Source organism: Xyrauchen texanus, chromosome 41 (genome assembly GCF_025860055.1).
Source record: "Xyrauchen texanus isolate HMW12.3.18 chromosome 41, RBS_HiC_50CHRs, whole genome shotgun sequence".
In the NCBI taxonomy this organism is placed as follows: Eukaryota; Metazoa; Chordata; class Actinopteri; order Cypriniformes; family Catostomidae; genus Xyrauchen; species Xyrauchen texanus.
In genome coordinates, this window is record NC_068316.1 from 20,178,025 (window position 1) to 20,200,549 (window position 22,525).

The 22,525-nt window shown below is 37.6% G+C and overlaps 1 protein-coding gene across 5 annotated transcripts in view; it reads right to left on the bottom strand.

The window, feature by feature from the left end:
• LOC127633992 (double-stranded RNA-binding protein Staufen homolog 2) overlaps positions 1 to 22,525 on the bottom strand; it is a 158,432-nt gene that overhangs the window by 42,210 nt on the left and 93,697 nt on the right. For all 5 annotated transcript variants that reach the window (XM_052113371.1, XM_052113369.1, XM_052113372.1 and 2 more), the window contains exon 13: positions 19,972 to 20,085. In XM_052113371.1, coding sequence (XP_051969331.1) covers positions 19,972 to 20,085 — 114 coding nt within the window. The remainder of the gene's footprint in view (positions 1 to 19,971; positions 20,086 to 22,525) is intronic.

Genomic DNA, 22,525 nt, shown 5'->3' on the forward strand with positions numbered 1-22,525 from the left:
GCGGCAACTCCTCCCCTGGCATGGGCCCTGAACGCTCCAGGCAGTCGGTTAGGAGCCCCTTCTCCCCTCGCAGTCGGCGGCCGTCGTCCTCTTCCAGGCGGCCGGGCTCCTCGTCCCCCGGCAGATGGCCACGGCTGCTCTGTTGGGGTGGACGGTAGTGGCAAGAACTCTACTACAGTGCATCCCTCCTCCTACCCTTTCGGCACCAGTGTAATGCAGTCAATGGAAAGGAGGCGGCGAGAACCGGCTTTTCAACATAAATAATAGTTTAATTAGAAACTCAAAAGACAAGAAACACACACATGACGGACATGTCCGTAAACTCTCTCTCTCTCCCACACAATCCTCCGCAGTCGACCTTTATCCCTCTCGGAGGCTTGATTAGCCTGATAAGGGACTGGGTGTGTATGATCACGACCCGGCCCAGCCCTACGCCCTGCCACACCGTGTCAATGATCAAAGCTATTTTTTGTACATAACAAGCCCAGCTGGGACTTGTGACAGATATCAAATATTTTGCAGCCTGTCTATGGCACAATTTAATTACTACAGAAGCACTTAACTATCACGAAAATGAAGAACAAGACATTTTTAGCACTTTTCATGTGGAGTTCAAAGCTGGATTAGACATTGGCATTGACGCCCTGACACAAATCATGAATATGGCTTTACGATTGCTGTAGCAAAGCAGATAGCCACAGCCTGAGCAGGATGAGAGATTAAGAGATTTAATATGCATCGCAATGAACATGCAACTTCTTCCAATTAGTCAACCTCCCACTTAGACTTTGTGAAAGGTTTAATGTTACTTGAATTGGTGCTATTTTAGTGCATTTTATCTTAATACTGTGGAAAGCTTTGTTTGGTAAATGTTAATAAATCATAATTTTTCTACGCAGGGCGTAGGGTGGGGCCGGGTCATGATCATACACACCCAGTCCCTTATCAGGCTAATCAAGCCTCCGAGAGGGATAAAGGTCGACTGCGGAGGATTGTGTGGGAGAGAGAGAGAGTTTACGGACATGTCCGTCATGTGTGTGTTTGTTGTTTTTTGAGTTTCTAATTAAACTATTATTTATGTTGAACAATTTTTAACTGTGATTAATTGCATAATTTTTCAAAGTTAATCGCGATTAGTTGGAGATTTTGGAACTGCTTAAATTTTACTATGTATATACATTTTTCCTATTAAAATGCACATATTTTCTTCTTATGAAAGAATAAGAAAAACAATATGTAACAATATAATACCTAATTAACATTTTCCAAACAAAGCCTTCCACAGTATAAAGATAGAAATGCACTAATTCAACAAACATTAAAAGTTTGGCAAAGTCAGTAACACGTTGACAAAAGAAAGAACTATGCAACCTTAATCTGCATAATCATTGCAATGTGCAACTTTTAAGTGTCAAGCACCACTTTGAACTCCACATTAAACACACTTGCAAACTATTCTTGTTCTGCGTTTTGGGGAGAGTTAAGACGACGTGTTTCTGTGTTAATTAAATTGTACCTTACAGAGACTGCCAAGTACATGATTTCTGTCACAAGTTACATTTGGGCTTGTTTTTTTTACATCAAATAGCATTAAGAGTTCCTTTCCCCATCATTTTATCACTGACACGGCTGTTGTGTGTGTATGTGTGTGTGTGGTGTGTGCATGTGTGTAATGCCTCCGGGCGGACACGTCAGCACATAGCAAAGGTTCCACCCTGCTCCAAACTAGAGGTCGACTGATAGTGGATTTCGCAGATGCCGATAACTGATTAATTGGCCGCTATATTTTAAATTTGATTCATAGAATGTTACAACATTTTCTTTGTCAACACAAACATAGAGTCCAAAATTTATTGCATCCCAGATGTAGTTAATTTTTCAACCAAAATCCCAATAATAATCAGAAAAAAAGAAGACTGGGTTCATAACATGGGAATTTTTATTTTAAAATGAATACTAAATAAGCCTGAAACACAGCTGGGACTCTTATTTTGAAATATCAGAGACTTGGCTTTATATTTAATATTTACAAAATCAAGCTTTTATAGCCTATATATTATTATTATTATAATTCATAATATATGAAGTTGGACAAAGGATTTTCCATATAGTCACATTTTTCTTTGCATGGCCTTGCTTCAATTTAAAAAAAAATATTATCAGAAGAACACGGAGGAATAAAAATCTATGGGCAACTATCAGATTACATTTTTGCAGATAACCGATAGTTCTAAAAAGCAACTATCGGCACTGATTAATTGGTAAAATCAATATATATCGCAGTCACTATTAATAGAGCCCAAACCAGCATAAGCTGTGTTCGGAGTAGAGGTAGATCTACTCCAAACACTGCTTATGGTGGTTTTGGCTTTATTAATATTGACTGCAATAATCGCGATTACGAAAAAAATTAATTACATTTAATTAAATCGCAAGCGTTAATGCGTTAACTTTGACAGCTCTAGCTAAAATGAACATTAACCATTAACCTTTTTAATTTTCTTTGTAAAAGAAGTTCACTGTTCAATGTAATGTTTGTTCATATAAACTAATACAGTTAACTAATGTTAATGATTACAACCCTATTGAACAGTGTTGCCAAATAAACAATTACAAATATATTTATTGACAACAAAACTCATTTGTGGATGTCTATATTTAACTTCATGTTTTCATAAACATCCAGTCAGTGTGGTAACCACTTTGAAAGATTCAGCAAGTAATTCTACAATCTGATTCAAACAAAACAAAAACGTCTCTAAAAAACAGCTCATAAGAATCATTTGTTTGTGAATTATACCGGTCAAAATATATGTTTGTTTTTGAAGCTTGTGAAGACAATGTTAATAGAAAGACATGTTGTCTTTTTAACTTGCTGGGTAAAATATAACTTCTTTTGTTGTAGCGCATTTATAGTTATGCAGGAAACTGCCATAGACTGACCTGTGTGGTATTGATACCATAAAACCGCTTAAGTGCACTTGAAACAACAATGCATTTTTTTATAAACAGAAGCTCTTTAGCAGCTAATAATTAGATGTTTCAGAAAGAAACATTTAACAAACTATGACCATAGTGGCTAAAATTTGCCAAACATAACTTGATCTTGATTTTGACTTGACTTGATTAACTGATAATGACTGCTCACTCTACAATTTGGGCAAACAGTAAATTTACACACCTCTCTCATTAACACTAATCAATGGCCATTGGCAAAACACTGAGCTCTGTTGGCACCAAGGTGCTAATGAATGTAACACTTAACACATAAGGCCAAGGGTGTAAAAACACTGCAGTTTTGTGTCAGAACTCAACAGGGTGATGTGTTGTGGGCTAAAATAATCATTTCACAACTAACACCGACATATGCAATGATCTTGCAAATAAGGCAAACATACCCCGATCAGCCACAACATTAAAATCACCTGCCTAATATTGTGTAGGTCCCCCTCGTGCCACCAAAACAGCGCCAACCCACATATCCCGGGCCACACGACTCCACATGCCGAAGTGTCCTTGGGCAAGACACCGAACCTAGCGCCTTGCATGGCAGCTCTGCTGTCATTGGTGTGTGAATGTGTGTGTGTGAATGGGTGAATGAGACGCAGTGTAAAGTGCTTTGAATAACCATTAATCATTTAACCATTTAGGAGACAGAATTTACCAGTAGTTACAGAAAAACTCAAACCAGCCTATATGACACAAACAATCATCCATGCGATTACCTAATCAGCCAATCGTGTGGCAGCAGTGCAGTGCATAAATCATGCAGATACAGGTCAGGGGCTTCATTTAATGTTCAAATCAACCATCAAAATGGGGTAAAAATGTGATCTCAATGATTTGGACCATGGCATGATTGTTGGTTCTGTAACTGCTGATCTCCAGGGATTTTCACGCACAACAGTCTCTAGAACTTTCTCAGAATGGAGCCAAAAACAAAAACACCCTGTGTGCAGCAGTTCTGTGGATGGAAATGCCTTGTTGATGAGAGAGGTCAACAGAGAATGGCCAGACTGGTTCGGATTGACAAAGTCTATGGTAACTCAGATACCTACTCTGTACAATTGTGTTGAAAGCTATTCTGTTAGCAGAGGTTTAAAATTCAACAAAAAGTAAAAACAGACATGTGTCTGGAATTTTTGCACTAATTAGCGGGTCCACAAGGTGGCAACCCTCACATGAGCCGTTAACACAAATAAGCATTATAAGAAGATATAATCGGCACTAAACAACACAAGAATGAAAAAAATGTCTGTGAATGCGTGCACTCACACAAAATTTGGAGTATAATTTGACAGCCTTGCGTTCACTTGTACGCAGACACCAATCATTTGCGTCAAAACTGAAGTATACTTTTAATGGCACTTAACTTAATGTTACAGTCCGACTCGACTATACTCGCTTTACTTTTCTGAGCTTTCTTTTCCACTGCTGTTTAGCGCTGCCTCAACATGGTTGGGATTATAGGCTGTCGTTATAGTTGCGGAGCCTATACTACCGTGATATCATGTTAATCAAGACACAAATATTACTGACCATAAACAATAACACGGCCGCTAGCTGTTAGATACTAGCACATTGTGCTGCATAAAGCAGTTGTTGCAAGGTGATTTTACAAAAGTGTAACAGATAAATTGGCCTGGTTGTTTTAGAGGCAAGCTCTCCAGTAGCTGATCAACTAAATAAAGTGAAGCTTTCAAGCAGAGTATAGAGTTAACTTACCATCCTCCACTCTCCCTCCCATTGTTAGCAGGTCTAGATAGCGTCCATTTGGTCGAACCTTAGTTCCACTTCCACTTTTCCTTGATGGTTCTGTAGTTACTTTTAAGTTTTCCCTACACTGTTGATAGGTCCGGTGGTAGCCGTGTGCAGCCAACAGCTGAGACACTTCCTGAAAGACTTTTTCGTATCACGTTGTTTCGTTCGTCACTAACGAGAGGAACATCTGCACCTCGTATGATACTGCTAACGCTGTAGCTAACTTTAAAACTGGCAGGTTGATGTCCCGTGTCACAAATCCAGTGACGATTCTCTCTGACCAATCAGTGATCTGCAGGGTTTTGACATCACATTTAGTATTGGCTCGGCTCGCTTGGAACCTCAACCGAGGTGGTACTAAGAAAAGTACCAGTTACCAGGTACTCTCCACAGTGAAAAATCCCCAAAAAGCGAGCAGAGTCGAGTCAAGTGCAGTGGAAAAGCTCCATAAGCTTAAAGGTCAAAATGTCCCCTTAAAGAACACATCCTAGTGCCAGCCCTGTGATAACTCCACAATCTAAATATAAATATGTACTAGCACAGGTTTGAAATTCAACACAATTGTAAAACTAAAGTTTTATGCACGTCTTTTATCGAACAGATTTATTTTTCTTATGCTAACTCAACAGAATCAAATAGATGGGTTGATACAGATTTGATGATTCATTTTTCATGTGGTTACTCCACAAACTTAATATAAATGTGTTATCACAGGTTTGAAATTCAACAAAAGTGATAAAATAAAGTTCCATGAACATTTTGACTTCATTCTTTTATCAAAGAAACATATTTTTTCATATGTTTCTTTGAATCTAATATATAATTATGTGTTAGAAGATTGAAATTTAACAAAGTAAAAAATTTGATTTCAGCCTTTTGTACTTTACTGTGTTAGATGTCCTTGGAGTCAAGGCTGCATACATGTTTTAAATTAGACTAATTTAAATGTTAATACTCAGCTTGTGAAACATGACACAAAGCTGGTCAGTTCATCTCAGTGAATCACAACCAAATAAATTAATTATGGTCATTGCACAGCTCAACACCAGAACAATTTCTCCCAAAGTATGTATGTTGTGAAACTCAAAGTGAAACATGAAATCTTGTGGCATTTAATTCCACAAAATTTTGAAACTGATTGGAAAGCATGGATATGGCACTGCAGGCAGTTAAACCCAGTGAGTCTGGCTCTTAAGAGTCAGTGAAGGTGCTAATGCCCCATTATCAAACCCTTTGTGTTTGGAGAGGCCTCTTAAGGTATCAACAAGTTGCCCTTAATGTGCAAGTTCATGTTTAGATAGATTGCCCGACAATCACATCCACTGGCAGGCTGATCCAAAGCTTGATGAGGGATGGGCATTGGGGAGGTCAATGAGGAAAGAAGAAAAGACATTTCTCTCTAATTCTCCCTCTCAACCACCCTCCCACCCTATCGTCTCTTTGACGCTACGTTTGAGGTCCCCCGCATTCTAATAGCTCAACTTTGAAAGTCGTTTCCTAAGAAAAACAGATGACAGACATGAGAGGGTGAGTGATGGTGTGATGGCAGGGCTTTGTTTTCTCACCAGAGCCCACGGCTGCTGGTGCGAAGGGTGGTCAGGGGGTCTTGATGGGACGGTTTGAGACAGCGCCATTCAAATATGGGCTAATGGGGTCTAGGCGCAGTGCAAGACTGCTTGACAAATGGGTGCTGATCGAGTCACTACCTCCTGCTGAAAGCAGCGGCTTAAACAGGAGAGGAAAAGTCACATCTGAAATTGTGGGCTTTGGATTCCACACGGGGGAAGGAGCAAGGAAAAGGGTTAGATATCACCAAACTGCGACGTTGCATTGCTGTTATTAGTTTTCTTCCCGACACTTGGTAAGAAGTGATAAGAGTTGACATTTAACCTGAGTGGCATTGATGAATGTGCAGAAGGTTTAAAAAAAAAAAGAAAAGAGATGAATAAGTGATGTTAAATGACACTAAAGGAATAGTTTTCACAAAAAAGCTTTAGTATAATTTCAGAAGAATTAAAACATAGTGCACAAATATTATGGGCAACATTTATGATACTGCTGTCCTTTTTGGAGCTTGAACACCTTCATTGTAAATGCATGGATAAAACAAGTACCGTAATTTCCGGACTATAAGCCGCAACTTTTTTCCCACGCTTTGAACCTCGCGGCTTAAACAACGACGTGGCTAATATATGGATTTTTCCCGCTTTCAAATTGTATTAAAAAAAAAAAACATTCTGTGACGTGCTCAGTTTTTGGCGGCATGAAGCTTTCATTAGACCAATGAAACTGCCGAACGGGTTAAGGTCAAAACAACTTTTTTTGTTTACTGTTTAGATTAAATAGAGCGCGCTCAAACTTCCCATCATTCTGATTACGGTAGTCATTTTGTCACCCTCAAGACACCGAGAAATGCATATGATGCAGCTTTCAAGTTGAAGGCGATTGATCTGGCTGTTGGAAAGGAAATAGAGCTGCTGCACGGGAGACGTTGGAAACAGCAGCGTGAGGAATTGACTCAGTGCAAAAAGACAACTAAATCTGAGGCTATTCAACTCCGACACCGAAGGAGATGACTTCAGTGGTTTCAGTGCACAAGAGGAGGAAGATAGTGACCAATGACTTTCTTGCTAGGCTACTGTTTACTGCTAATTTTTCATTTTTTGTTACAAGCCGTGTGTGGCAGCGGGGGCGTGGTCAAGCGCCCGTCCGGGAAAGAAAAGCGGTAAGGGCGCTTACACCTGAGCTAATGTCTAACACCTATGTCTAATTTCAGTAAGCGTGGGGAGAGCGGCATAAAAAGGCAGCAGAGAGAGAGTGAGTGAGTGAGTGACAGACAGACACACGTCAGTCTAGTGTTGGCGCATAGAAGACCAAGAATTGAGAAACTTTATAAAATTGATTGTAAACATTGCTGTGGCCATTAAAAGCCTTACCTGGAACGTCAAGTGCCCTGCTTCACGTGTCCTTCTTGGGAAAACTGTCACACTGGCACCAGTGTGACAGTTTTCAGCACTTGATGTAAGCGCCCTTACTGCTTTTCTCTTCCGGACGGGTGCTTGACCATGCCCCCGCTGCCACACCATGTTTCGTTAAAGCCTATTTATTTTTGTTACAAGCCGTGTTTCATTAAAGCCTATTTATTTTTGTTACAAGCCGTGTTTCGTTAAAGCCTGTGTAAAGTTCATTTGTTTCAATGTACCGGTAGGCACCTGCGGCTTATAGACAGGTGCGGCTTATTTATGTTCAAAATAATTTTTTTTTTTTAATTCAGTGGGTGCGGCTTATATTCAGGTGCGCTCAATAGTCCGGAAATTACGGTACAGTTCTACAAAATGACTCATTTTGTGTGCCACAACAGAAAGGAAGTCATAGAGGGTTGAAACGACAAGAGAGTGAGTAAAAGATGATAGAATTGTAATTTTTGGGAATCCCCACTAAAAGGAGGAAACAGAATCTTTCAAAGCCCTATTAAATTCAGTACTCACTGGATCATCTTGTAAACACAGTCATTTATCTAGAAATAACACCCATCCCACTGTACTATAAGAATCTCATGTGATTCCACACAAGTCTTTCAGTGTGACTAGTCTAAGGTCATTGAAAATTCAACTGCATCTTTTAGGAAAGAAATTGACAAAAGCACCAACACATTATCAATTTCAAGATGTTTCAATATGTGTCTGTGTATGCCTTGTAGGTTGTGTGTACATACTTTCATTGCAAGTGTCCAAAAGTGCATCTGCCGATAGAAATGATGATGTAACAAATAATTTACTTTAATTTACCTGGAGTGTTATATATAGTGTTATATATAAATTACTTAACTGACTCTGGTGCTGTAAAGTAGAGATTAGACAACAAAATAAGCCATTTATAAATTTTTTGTGACTTTCTTCTGGTTTAATTTATGGAACTTTCAAAATTGTTGGTTACTTTATGGTCAATCATTTGTGCATTTCCTCATTTGCAAGTTGTCAGTCAAATGAAACATTTTTAACACATATTTATTAAGTGATGAGCATTTTATTCTTATTTACATATTTATGGCAAGTAGCCCTTTAAACAGTTTGAATAGCAAGCCCTGACTTCAGTTGATTTGTACTTCCATTTGAGCTATTTTAATAATGAAAGAGGATAATTGGGTGTATCTTGTAAATACATGTCACATTTCACAAAAAAAAATCTAAAGAAAAAATAAAATGTTAGCAAAAATAAAATGAAGGTAACTCTTATTCTCAATAATGGTTCTTGTTAGATTATCATTACTATAACATTATCGATACAGTGAAAAAAATACTATGATAACATGAAAGATATTTTTTCTTTCATTATGGTAATGTCATGAAAATAATATACAAATGCAAAAGCTCATCCAGTTCAAAAAAGGCTTTGATTTTCTACACTAATAGAAATTTGTATTGCTTTCTTTTATTTTGGGGTGAAATATGACCCAGACATGTTATTGACATGTTTTGTGAGATTTGATCTATTGCTATGCTGCAACCCACATATTGAGTCAAAATCACTTCCATATTATATAATCTGTTGGGTAACCATTTACAATCCATGACTGTTATAATTAATTTGGATTGATTTTATGTTCATTTTCCTTCAGTCTTGTAAAGGATCTAAAACAATTTTTTATGTACCCAAAGATCAACATCATAAAAATCATCATATCTTTTTTTATATAACCTTAAATGAACTTTTCTTTCATCCTGACATACAGTGAACATGTCTTTGCTTAGTGGACCTACAAAATACAATTAGCCTATGAAAAATAATCCCTTCCAAACAATGAAGATTAGGCAAGACCCTTTTGGTTCTGTTTTTACATAAACAGATTTCCTACAGGTGCTGTTGTAGGCGACAGAGACATTATGTAAGGTTTAGTCCATGTCAAAGAGAAAACGTGAACAGCTGCAGTTGAGTAACATGCCGAGACCCCTGACAGAGGGGGCCTGCTGTACTAACGTCTCCAGCCCTGGGCCGGAGGAGACTTCAAACAGCCCTGCACCCGGCGGGAGACCTTCTGAAAATGGACACAGCAGCCTCTCAGCCATGAATCAGGACTGTCAATTGCTGCACATCCTGTCAACAGGTGTCTGCATCAGAGCACAATCACTTTCTCCTTGACTGTCATAATAAAATAGCTTTTTCCCAACCAAACAATGCACTTTGTGTATAAACAGGCTTCCTGCTGCAACCAACAAGCTCATAATGAAAAGTACAAGATCCAAGGGCTCCGATAAACTGCTGAAACACAAGCTCTGTTGCAAAACCATGTGAGCTGCCAATGGAGGCAGCATTTTGAGACACAATATGTGCTCCCTGAGGCTAAAGTTGTTCCAAAACGCAAGCATCTTAACTATATAAAGCCATGTATATCATATTTGATACGTGATTTGCTAAAACCATTACATCGTTAACATACTTAACATACTGAAAAACCAGTTGAATGCAATGTACTTGATGTCTACTGCCTCCGGATGAAAGTTTACGTGCTGTTCTGTTTGTTAAGCAGAATTTAATTACAACAAAATAACATCAAGTCTTTACTGTCATCTGAAAGGCAAACACATGATACATGGCATTAATGAGGGACCACTGAGCAGCTTTGTTGAAGTTCTCCCGTGGAAGCAAGGTTTGTCAATGCTCCTTAGTTAACTTTGAGCCCGTTGTTAACTTTGAGCCCTTGAGCCGTTGTTGTTGACTTTTCAAAGTGTAAGACAATGATTAGCAGGCAATTTGGTTGAAGTATCATTATGAGGACAATCCCAGCACTAAAAGCAGAACAAGACATTGCTTTTGTTTGAAACAAATATGAATAAACGTTATTGTTCCATCTTGTTTTGTTTTAAATGAATTTAAGGAAGAAAATTACATATAGATTGAAATTTCAGCATTCAAAATCTGCAATTAATTGCGATAAGAAAAATCAATCGATTAATCGTAATTAAATATTTTACTTGACTGAAAGCACAAATTTTTATATTTAAAAATTTGTATTTGCTTAGTTGCAAAATTATTTCTGGGTCTCAAGAGGATAATGACCTTTAAAGCCTGCTTTATCAAATATGATATGAAACATAGATAAATATATATATAAAAAAACAAAATTAATTTCTGTTTGTTTGTTATTTTGTCTATATAACTGACTACTATTTTATATCTCAGGCTTTAAATGGTTAATTATGCTGCCTTCTAAGGAAATTCTTCATGAATGTTAATGAAGTAAGTTCTGAAGTGAGTAGGCGTGTAGTATGAACACATTCCATGATGCATTACACACTTCAGAAACTCAGCAAATGCAGGAGGTTATCCAGGTATTGTTCGGCTATTTTTTTTTATGAATACTGAGGATTTAGATTTCCTACTCATTTGACATACTAATTCTGCATACTATATAGTAGGAAAGTAAGCATATTCGGACACTTGGATTTATTTTTTTATTTTTTTGGCATGTATCTTTAACAAGAAAGGCAACCCCACAAAAAACTGCATTTCATTCAATACTAAAAATTATTTATAAAAATAGAACAGTGAAATGAACATTGAATTATTTTACCCAATATTTGTGTATGCAATGTATTTTTATGCTTAGTGTATTGTGAAATAAGAGTGTTACGTCTCAGTTGTAAGTCAAGTATTCCATGCATTTTGCTTTATTTATAGCATTCCAAATCAGTAACTTCTGAAGTTCCTTGAGCATTAGGATGCTGCCTAAAGGTTAAAGTATACTATAGGTGATGCTACATCCTGCACACATTGTGCATGACACATTTTTTTGTCATCTGCACCGTCCGCAGTTTTTGTATCCTCGTGTACCTGTATGTGTTTGTGCACACTATCTGCTCATGTGCCTGGTGCTGACTGTACTAAGTTGACTAAAAGTATCACAAACCAGTCACAGTGCACATGCAATAAATTTGTCCGTACAGGCTTGCGGTTAAAATAGTATACTTTGAAAAGCTAGATCACAAGTATATCCTAGCCTTTTAAAAACAGCTGATGAGGTAGACATTGAGGTAGCCCACTAGGTTTTGAAACAGAGCTAAAATCTCAGTTCTGAGTAGAGATATTAGGAAATCTAAATATTTTCTTTTATGTTGTTAGAAGTTGAGGTGTGTGGATGATGTTGTAAGTCAGTTCCATAATGAAATGGTTACAAACACAAACTGTCTCAAACTCTTTCCAGTTATGTGAAAATTCAAAAATAACCTCTTGAAACAAGGACTTTTCATTGTGCTTCCTGTAGATTATGGGACAGCCTCTCACGCAACTGGAACAAACAAGCTGGCTAAACCTTCAGCTTTTAATAAGCCAAGCCAACTCTAATGCTCATGCATTAAACACTGCCAAAAGGCTATTATATATTTTCTATACGACTCTTCCATGCGTACTTGCCCAGCGTGCGAGAAAGAAAAAGAGGCCAAATTACAGCAGAGTTTTGAAAACATCTAGGCTCTCATACCCAGCTCTTACTCTTGATTTGAGAAATTCAGAAAGTGCCAACTTTGAAATCTTCCCTGATGTATGAGGTTGCAGTATTCCCAAGCCTCAGCTTGATGGCTGGAGGCAATGGCTCATGGGAAAAGAGCAGCCAGCTGAGCACAGCGTGCACACACAGCAGCAGCAAAATTCACCCTGTCACATTCGATTTCAAGGCCTCCGTGTTGTATAAGCAACACCTCGTGCATGGCTCTGCAAGCTCTTTGACATGTTTGTTGCCACTGTGGGCTGACACTTTTGTTTCTTCAGCTCGGAAGAACATTGACAATTTAAAGGCTCTAACAAGCCAAAAATGGACACGGCTTTCCTGGAATTCAATTGTAATAAATAATACTTTGGAACAACTTGCTGGACCACTCTGCACAACTTTTGAAGTTTTCTTAATGCTGAAGAGTGACATTTCTGTGACACTAGAATCACTAAACAAAATTGCAAAACTAATGGTTGTTTTCAAACAGGTTTCCTAAACACTCCCCCTGAACAATATCCATTTTTTTGACAAACAGATAGTCCTGCCTCAAATTCATTCCATTGGTTGAGACTATGTTTACAAGTCACAGTGCTTAAAAATGTTTGGGGAAATCGACCAACCAATGGTTTGATTTCTGAATATATCTTTATAGTTCTTTCTGACAATTAAAGTGGGATAGGAGAATGTTTATTTTAACACTGAAAAAAGCTTAGCACAAGCTTGGCTTTAATCACAAGAAACCATGCTACCGACTTGACGTCAATTTGTAGGGCGAGTCTAGAAGGCTAATTCGCCATTTTCAATTTATGAGTAAATAAGGTCTGTGGTAAAGTTTCCTTGAAGATGCACAGTCATATATCAAACATGAGCCACAGTGTTTTTGAAAAATATAATTGCTTAAAACTTGCTAAATAAAGACTACAACCACCAAAAGCATGTGAGTGAACATGTCTAAGGAAATGGAAAACCATCGCAGTCCTTATCTACAGAAGCAACTGGTAAACAACATGGGTTTTTTTTAATACTGCGGCTTCAAAATTCACGCTGTGTAATTTATGTTGTAGAACAAAATGCCCAAATATCTTAAAGAAATGTTTACCACAAACCATATTTTATTCATAAATCCAAAACTGCCAATATAAAAACCATAGGAAATTCCTAAGGGAACCCATGGCTCGATAATTCTAATTCTCATCTGTTTTTAGATTACAACGTGAACAGTTCTTTGAGAGAACACAGCCCCCACTCAACCTCAAGTTGTTCCAAACCCATATGGCTTTCTTTCTTCAACAGAACACAAACGCTGATGTTAAGCTCAGTCACCATTTACTTTCATAGCATCTTTTATTTTTTTTTCCTACAATGAAAGTGAAGTTTGACTGAGGCTGTCAGATTCTAGCATCCAGCCTTACCACGTCATATTTGGTTTGGTAAGACATTAAATAAATTAAGACAGAATTTCCTATTTTGGCTGAACTAACCCTTTAAAGAAACAGGATTGCGAAGCAAACCAATTTAGCATTCTTGATGTCAATTAAAGACAACCGATTTATAGAATCAACAGTAAAATCCTGTTATTATGTCATTAGAAAATGAAAACAATCAGGACAGAAAAATCCAGTTTCAACTAAGGACATATTCTGACCTCAAGTGAGTTCAGTGTTGAAGGCAGTGCATTTAGAGAAACATGCAGAGGAGTGAATGCAAACATGTGTTGGGCAGATGGCATTGCGTAGCTGGCACGGGGGTCGGCGGGGGCGCTCAGCTGTATATCTAAGACGCCCAGGCCCTCAAGGAATGCACATGGAGGGCCAAGGATCAGGGCAGGAGGGGTGTCAGGCTATGGGGGCTTGAAGTCTTCCTCGGCAGTGAGAAAGAGCAGGGCCAAGGGCTCTGTAAACTGACTCTGCAGGAGCAACTCTCCACAACTCTCCATAGGACTCTGTCAATTCTACCAATGCGTAAGTGTCACAGTGACCTGGTACTGCTATGGTCGAGACATCACATGGCTCAGGCTCAATCAATAAGCAACATCTAAATTCTGTCTATAAAATTAAATTATAATACTACAATAATGTGAAACAGCCAATGTACATTTTTGTGAAGATGGCGGAACATCAGGCAATGACCATACTGAATGATTACCATATTCTTTTACCATGATAATGGCATCTATAAATGGTATTACCATGGTACATGTCCAAAAAACTTAGTACACTTACTTTTTATGCATCTTGGCATTAAAGGTATAGTAATGTAGAACAGTCTAGTGGATGAATATGATGACAAACATCTAATCTGTTTAACAAGCTAAAATTTTATGCATTAAACATGTCAAATTAGAACCAATTTCTTTGTTGCACACAGCTAGAGTCTTCTCTTGTGAGATGAGCATTAATTACTGGTAATCTCCAGGAAACAGTTGGACCCAATCACATTGGCTTCATTCACAATGTCAATCTGAGCAATCCCAGCACATGTGAATCAGCCCAACTGCATAACAATCCCTATCCATACAGCATGTGAGGCTGATTCCTCAACCTTGATAACACAAACCCAGGTACATTGTTGTTAATCCTCTGTATTGTTACTTGACTAAGCACTCCAAAGGGACATTCACACTGACAGCAATTTTCAGCCCCCAAGCAACCTAAATAAATGAATGTAATAATGTAACCTAGTTGGGCATAGTTCAACTTTTTAGGTAAATGAGCATTAACATAATTTGTTGACTATCAATGGGAGGCCAGAATAAAGGAATTCAAATTGGGTCATTAATTACTCACCCTTACGTCATTCCAAACCTGTACGACTTTCTTCAATGGAACACAAAAAGATACATTTTCGAAGAATGTACTGGACGCTCTTTTCCATGCAATTACAATGAATGTGGATCAAGGCCCTCAAAATTCTTAGCACCATAAATGTACCAAAAATTGGTTTGTGGACTTTTCCAAGTCATATGAAGCCATAAGATAGCTTTGTGAATGGAAAAGACTGAAATTTAATTTAAAAAAGTTCTTTACTGAAAATGCCATGTTCATAAGAGTTCAATAGAAGCGGTAAAGTCCAATTTCTGAACAAATCATTCTTTTGAGTAAGATCTTTTAGATTAATCTGTAAATCAAGTTCACAAAACAATTCTGAATGATTCCTTCAAAAATCGGACTGATTCAGTTCACAAGTTCACACTAAGTGATCCAGTCATAGAGGTTAACAGCTCACTTGAGGGGAAAATTATCAGTGATATAATGAATTCAATTTCAGCTCATTTTTATTTCTATAGCCTAATGCTTTTCACAACACACAGTTTCAAAGCAGCTTTATTTCATTCTGTTCCTCACTCAAAGCTATTGTACGACTTCAGAAGACTTGTAATATAGCATGTAAGTCAAACTAACCACTTATATGAAACTTTAATGGTCCTCTTAAAGCTTGAACACCTACATCCTCATTCATTGTAACAGTATGGAATAGAGTGACCAATACAAATCTTTAAAAGACCTCTTCATTTTCCACAGAAGTCATACAAATTTGGTGCAAACTGAGGGTGATTCAATTATTAAAATATTTTCATTTTTGGGTGAACTATTGTTTAAATTGCTTAAAATATTATATTTTCCAGAACTTCACAACGAAATGCACTGATTCTTGTTGCAGTGGATTATTGTTAGAAGCAGCAACTGTGGACTGTGGGGCAGTGGAGCAATTTGGGCCAAAAAGTGTCACAATCCAGAATCACCCTGGGCTTATTGTTCTGACTCCTTTTGTGGCTGGACGCCACTGTACCAAGGAATCTGGAAAAGAAAGGCTCCCAAACAGTCGGTCATGCACCAGTGCTTTTGGCAACAACAAGTCCATGGCCTCTATTGCCTTCATTTTGCTTTGGCGGCTGTGTCCCCACAACAGAAATGCCTATTACTGATTATAGAATGGGCCTTTATTAGAGAGTGGTGCTTTGAAGGGCAGAACAAAAGAGTGTCCTATGTTTAGATTAGATAATGTAAGCAACCGGTTTTCTGCATGGATGACACAACACAATACGCCACCTCATGAATACTAGCCAGCCCAGATCCTAGGGCCCTTTTTGTTTCATAATTACTGCAAGAAAAATGAAAAAAGAAAACTTAATCAAACGCGGTCTGGTCTGTCACTAAATCACGCTTATCATTAACAATGTGGGCAATGGCTGTGCATGCTCTGATTGCCTGAATGTTGAATGTGCCGATAAAATCTTGAAGAGTTAAATGCCTCTGCTGTAAGTCCACGAGATAACGAAAATAAGGAACGCCACTGGCTGTGTATAATCCAGCATATCCAAGGAAACTCTGCAAACAAACAATGCAATAAAAGATCTGTGCACAACATGTTCTCCCCAAAGAATCTCCATAATGAACACCTCTAAATGACAGCACTTTCTGGTACTTTCAGTCTTGTCAGCACAAGTTTGTCAATTGGTTTATCCTTTTCCCAATATTACAGTACTCCAAAGCAACCAACAAATCAGCATGGAATGCCATCAACAGGCTAGAAAAACTATTGGAAAAAATGCAACAAAATACCAGCCAGTTGAACAAATTACTCAATTTAATTTGTATCTGAAGCTCATTTAACATTCACTATCCCAAAAAAAGACATACACACACTAAAAGTGCACACACTATATACTAAAGTTGCAATCAAAATTATTCAACCCCAATTGCAAATCAGGTTTATTGTCAACATTTACAGACTTTCAGGTGTTTGCAATGAACAAATCAAACAAAAGCAATTGAAACAGCTCAACACAAGGAATGTTTCAAGTGGTTTCCCCAAATTCAAATGAAACTTCTCCAGTCTCAAAATTATTCAACCCCTTCATGGCAAGCATCTTTAGTACTTTGTAGAGCCTCTTTTGCTGTTACGACCTGCTGCAAATGAGATGCATAGCCAGAAACCAGCTTCTGGAATCTTCCATTCCTCAAGAGCAATGGCCTCCAGTTTAGTAATATTCTTGGGTTTGCATGCTGCAACCGCAAATCCCACCAGAGATTTTAAATGGGGTTCAAGTCAGGTGACTGTGATGGCCACTGTAGAATCTTCCAGGATTTCTTCTGCAACCAAGCCTTGGTAGAATTTGAGACATGCATGGGATCATTGTCCTGTTGGAAGGTCCAATGACGTCCAAGCTTCAGCTTCCTCACAAATGGCAAAATGTTTTCTCCTAGGATGTCCTGACACTTCAATTATCTTGCTTTCCACATGCTGCAGGTTTCCAGTGCCAGAGGATGCAAAGCAGCCCCAGAGCATCACCAAGCCACGACCATGCTTGACAGTGGGCAGAGTGTGCTTATGCTTCATTAATCTTCCTCCAGACATACCAATGATTCATCATGCCGAAAAGTTCCAGTTTTGTTTCATCGCTCCTCAGAACAGAATCCCAAAACTTCTGTGGCTTATTTATATATTGGCATATTGGAGCTGACGTTTGGGTCAGCGGTGGTGTACATCTTGGGGTTCTGCCATGGAAACCTTTTGCATTTAGTACGCACCTTACTGTGCTCACTGAAACCTCAGTGCCTGTTGCCACCAAGTCTTGCAGCATGTCTTTTGCAGTCACTTGAGTGTTTTCCAAAACCTGCCTACTCAGAAATCTGGTTGCAGCCATTGATAGCTTCCTATTCTGCCCCGTCCAGGTAGTGTAACCACTTTTCCCTTAACTTTGAACTTGCAAACTATGCTTCCATCTGTGTTCACCTATTCATCATATATATATATATATATATATATATATTAGGGCTGTCAAACAATTAAAATATTTAATTTTGTGTAGTTAATCGTGATTAATTGCAATATCTTTATATACATGAGTGGACAAAATATGCTTCATCAAGATGTATTTTTCAGTCATCAACACAAAACCTTCCCCACCAAAAGAGTTGAACAGAAAATGAGCACAACACAACAAAATATGGTAGTTGTAAGTGTATTATGACAGGATTTATTCACTTATTTTATGGAGTTTTGACAGACAATCTTTCCAGGAGCACAGTGGAATTAATTAACACTGGTCATGTGACTATTTGCACCACTCATGCAAAAAAGTCTGAACTGTCATTTACAATTGACAACTCTGTTCAAAATACATCAAAAACTCTTTTTAGACCCCGTCACAATTGTAACCGGTCAGATTAAATGGGTTAATGACAGTGCAGTTTACCTGCAGGGTTCCAGCAATGTCTCAAACTTCTGCAATGGAGAGTGAATTATCAAACAGAGACACTGTGACAGAACCTTGAAGACAGCAGTAGGACTTCCTTTTAACGGAAATCAGTACCGCCACTCCCTATATGCATATTACGTAGTCTGCGTAGGGGAAAAAAACACTCCCTAGGGGGGCACCAGAATCTCCATTAAGGACCTGGTAGCAGTCACGGAACACAGATGATCACCTCGCTTTCACTTTGTGTTCGCACCGTGCCTCGCAACTTCCATAATGTGCGTAACAGTGCAAGGCAGGTGTTCAAATGGCAGCTGTCTTGCCGCTGCAATCATGTTTCAAAGTTCCAAGCTCTATCTGTGCTTTGCAGGCATGTTTTACTGCTGTGCTACATTGATAAAATGCTTGTCACAGTTATCAGCATAATGTCTCCCACCATCTGTTTTCCAGACGTTCAATGCGTGTGACATTATCGACGTTTTTGTGAATTGACTCGCTACTCATGAACTACGGTTTATTCAAACGGTATATTGTGTGTTGACGGTGTTTAAATAATTTGTGGCATTAAACCAATTTTGTGTTAACGCGTTATTAACACGTTATTAATACTGTATTTACATGCACACATACTACCATTGAAAAGTTTGGAAACACATGAATGAATAAAAAAAAATTTAAATGTAAAAAAATAAAAAAAAAAACTTTGCTCGAAAGGCTTAAATGTGCTCTCAGTGCTTAGTAATTTGTCATTTTGGACTTGACACCTACCGGTGTGGGTGCAGTATCATTCAAACACAATAGTTTTCAGTTACAAATGCCATTGTACAAATTCACTGTTCACAGTCAGCCATGAATAATTTAATCCATGAGTACAAGTGTCCAATAACAGGGTGGTTACTGAGATTAAGCGAGTATTTTTCGACTAGTCATGTGATCCTAATATGGCCACCCCCATGAAGGGACCCTCTCCATTTAAAATAAAACAGCTTTATAAGGTTGTGACTATGATTGTATGCTCATGACTTTATACATATGTTTCAAAATTACAATTAATTTCTTTAGGATTAAAACCTTTTAAATATTGAAAACATTACTGAGTGCATATTTAAATATGGCAACATTTATATAGGGCAAATATTAATTGTCCCTACATATGAACTTCTTTATAAACAAACATTTTAACTCATGATTTAAAGTTGTAATGGATGAGTATAAAAAGATAGTGAATGAATAACAGCCAACAACTACCCAGCATTCATGGGAACTCCTTCAGTCCTGTTTTAAAAGATCCCAGGTGGATATCTTATGGAATTGGTTTAAAGAATGCCAAGTGTGCGCAGATCTAAGCAATTGGTGACTCCTTTGAAGAAGCTCAAATCTAAAATAGATTTGTTTAATTTTTTTGGACTCTACATAGTTTTTAAGACTTTACTCTTTTATTACAATGTGGCCAACAGAATTAATAAAGAAAGTGTAGGTGTGTCCAGACATTTGACTGGTATTGTTACTTGTTCAGTTCAATTACCTGGTCATGACTAGCTGGAATGGAACTCCCAATGCCATGGAAGGTCATCTGCACAGGTGAGAGAGTGAGATAGGTCATACACTCATTGTCAGTTTGCCTGTCTGTGTATTGCACCTGCATGAGACAAGAGACAAAGAGAAGAGAATGTTAAATATTATGTGATGCCATTTACAGAATGAGTTGCACTGCAGTTCTGAGCTTGGAATTCTTTTTTGGGGGAAAATAATTAACTGGTTTCTTGGACTTGGCTGGCAATGTGCACTCAGTTTTGCTTGATACCAGCAGTGGTTTCAGATTTTCATCTCTGTCCTTGAGAATGGTTTACAATCTATGCTTTGAGTGCTCCTTCAGTGATGTCATTTTACAACCCAGTGAAAATGTGCTGCATGAAGAAAAATGACAGAGACAAATTGAAGCAGAAAAAACATGACCCAAGACGTTCAGTGCACAAGAGCACTTAAAAACACTTCAAAGAATAGCATAATAAGCAAACAGTTTAATGTAGAGCAGTTGCTGCATCAGGTGCGTTGATAGAGAGAGTTGTTTCTCTCCAGCATATAACTTACATTTAACTGCTATTTTTAATGTTTTATAATGTAAACATATTATGTATTCCAAAAAATCAGGTGTGTATTTCTAGGTGTTTTGCAAAACTGTTTGTTTTTACCACATGTGAATCTCCATTAAACTTCACTGAGCAAACGAATGCATGCATCCAAAGGTAGCGCAATCACTTTGATTCAACTCGCTTGTTTTACATAGTTTCTCATCATGTAGCAGCATGTAATACAATGAGATCCAGGATGAGACATTTCAGTAAGAGACTTAATTTGCACTGCATTTGCAGATGATTATACTATATTAAACTGTATATAATGCTGAATATAATGTATAATAATGCTAAGGGTCGGATATTTGAAAGTCCTGATAATGCCAAAAGTATTGTCTGATTTCACCAGTAAATTTATACTATGGTAAATATTATTTTACTGGATAAACATGCACTACCATTAAAATTTATTTTTGAGAAGAATATTTCAGAAGCATGAAATCAGTGACAATATGGTTTTAAAACATACACTATTAATTTAAAATTCTTCAAATGTATGTAATCAGTGACAGTGTAAAAGCATATGTATCTATAATTATGTATTTTTCAGCTCGGCAGAATTATTAATATTTCTATTCTGGTTTTTTTTGTCCCACTCCATCCCTGATGAAACATTTTACTCTTTAATAAAAAGTACTTTTTAAGTTTTACAAGAAAAGGAAAGTAACTGTTTTGCATATGTCCTAAAAGTAATAATAATAATAATACAAACATAACAATTCATGATTCAGGCTTTGTTCAATGTTTTGTGGGAGTATAGATTCTTTCAGTACAGTAAAGCAAACCAAATCCTTATGCCCTTTATCATTTATGTTTCTTAAAAAATACAGGAAATGTAGTCATTTATCCAATTAATCGAAGAAATAATCGAAGATTAATCGATTATCAAAATAATCATTGGTTGCAGCTAACTAGATAACCTAGATAAATTATTGTTTGTTTTATTCCCATATCACTGAAATGAATGTGACACTATCACTGGTCTACAGTCCACAGCAATCCATTTGTCAGCCTGTCCAATGCAGACCTTAGGGGCCATTCATACTGGTCACTTTCTGTCTGCAAGAAATGATAACTGATGGTCTGTGTATACATGTCAGATGGACATCTTTGACAACTGCATCGAGTCTCACTGTTTCTCAGCATCTCGTACCATTAACATTGCATATTTAAGATCTCCTGTCAAGTTAAACACGGTTAAATTCTGAAAAACCTGTCTCAAGACATCAGGGTCAACAGGCTGGTTTCAGCAGGTAAAGATAGACAAACAGATGTTATGAAGTATGCAGACATTTACAATCCACAAACTCTTGATGTGATTGTCTAAAGCTTGATTGCTCTCAATGAAAACTTTTAATCCATTCTCTGAAAAACTCAAATGTTCACAAAAAAGGAAGGTTGATGAAATGACATTTGAAATGCTTGATGAACCAATTGAATTAGGACTGAGTTTGGTTCATTAATAAAAAGCGAACTTTGGCATCATTGCTTTAAAAAAAAAAAATTACTACATCTTTTACTACAGCTCAATCTGTTTACATCCAAGTTGCGAATTTGATTTCACGAAAAAACAATGTGTGAATAAAGCCACGTTTCAATCCCCTTTTGTTCAAAAGAACAAAATCGTCACTTCCGGAAAAATTGTAGGTTTAGTCATGTCTGGGAGCGACAGTGTATCAAGCAGTTCTGGGAACACTATGTGTGTGCATTCCTCCTCCCACGTGGATCTATAAAATAATTTCCAAAAGTGTCAATAAACCTGCTCTTCGCCACAGTGCACGTTTGCATTCAACTTATTTGCTCTTCAAACTCTTTGCAGGCTTTGAATTTTCGAGACAACGTTATTTCAGGATGACCAGAGCAACATTTCAGATGCAATGATTGGTCCTCTGGTTTGTCTTTCAGAGTTTTTCAGTCACCTTATTTTTTTTATGCACATTTTTA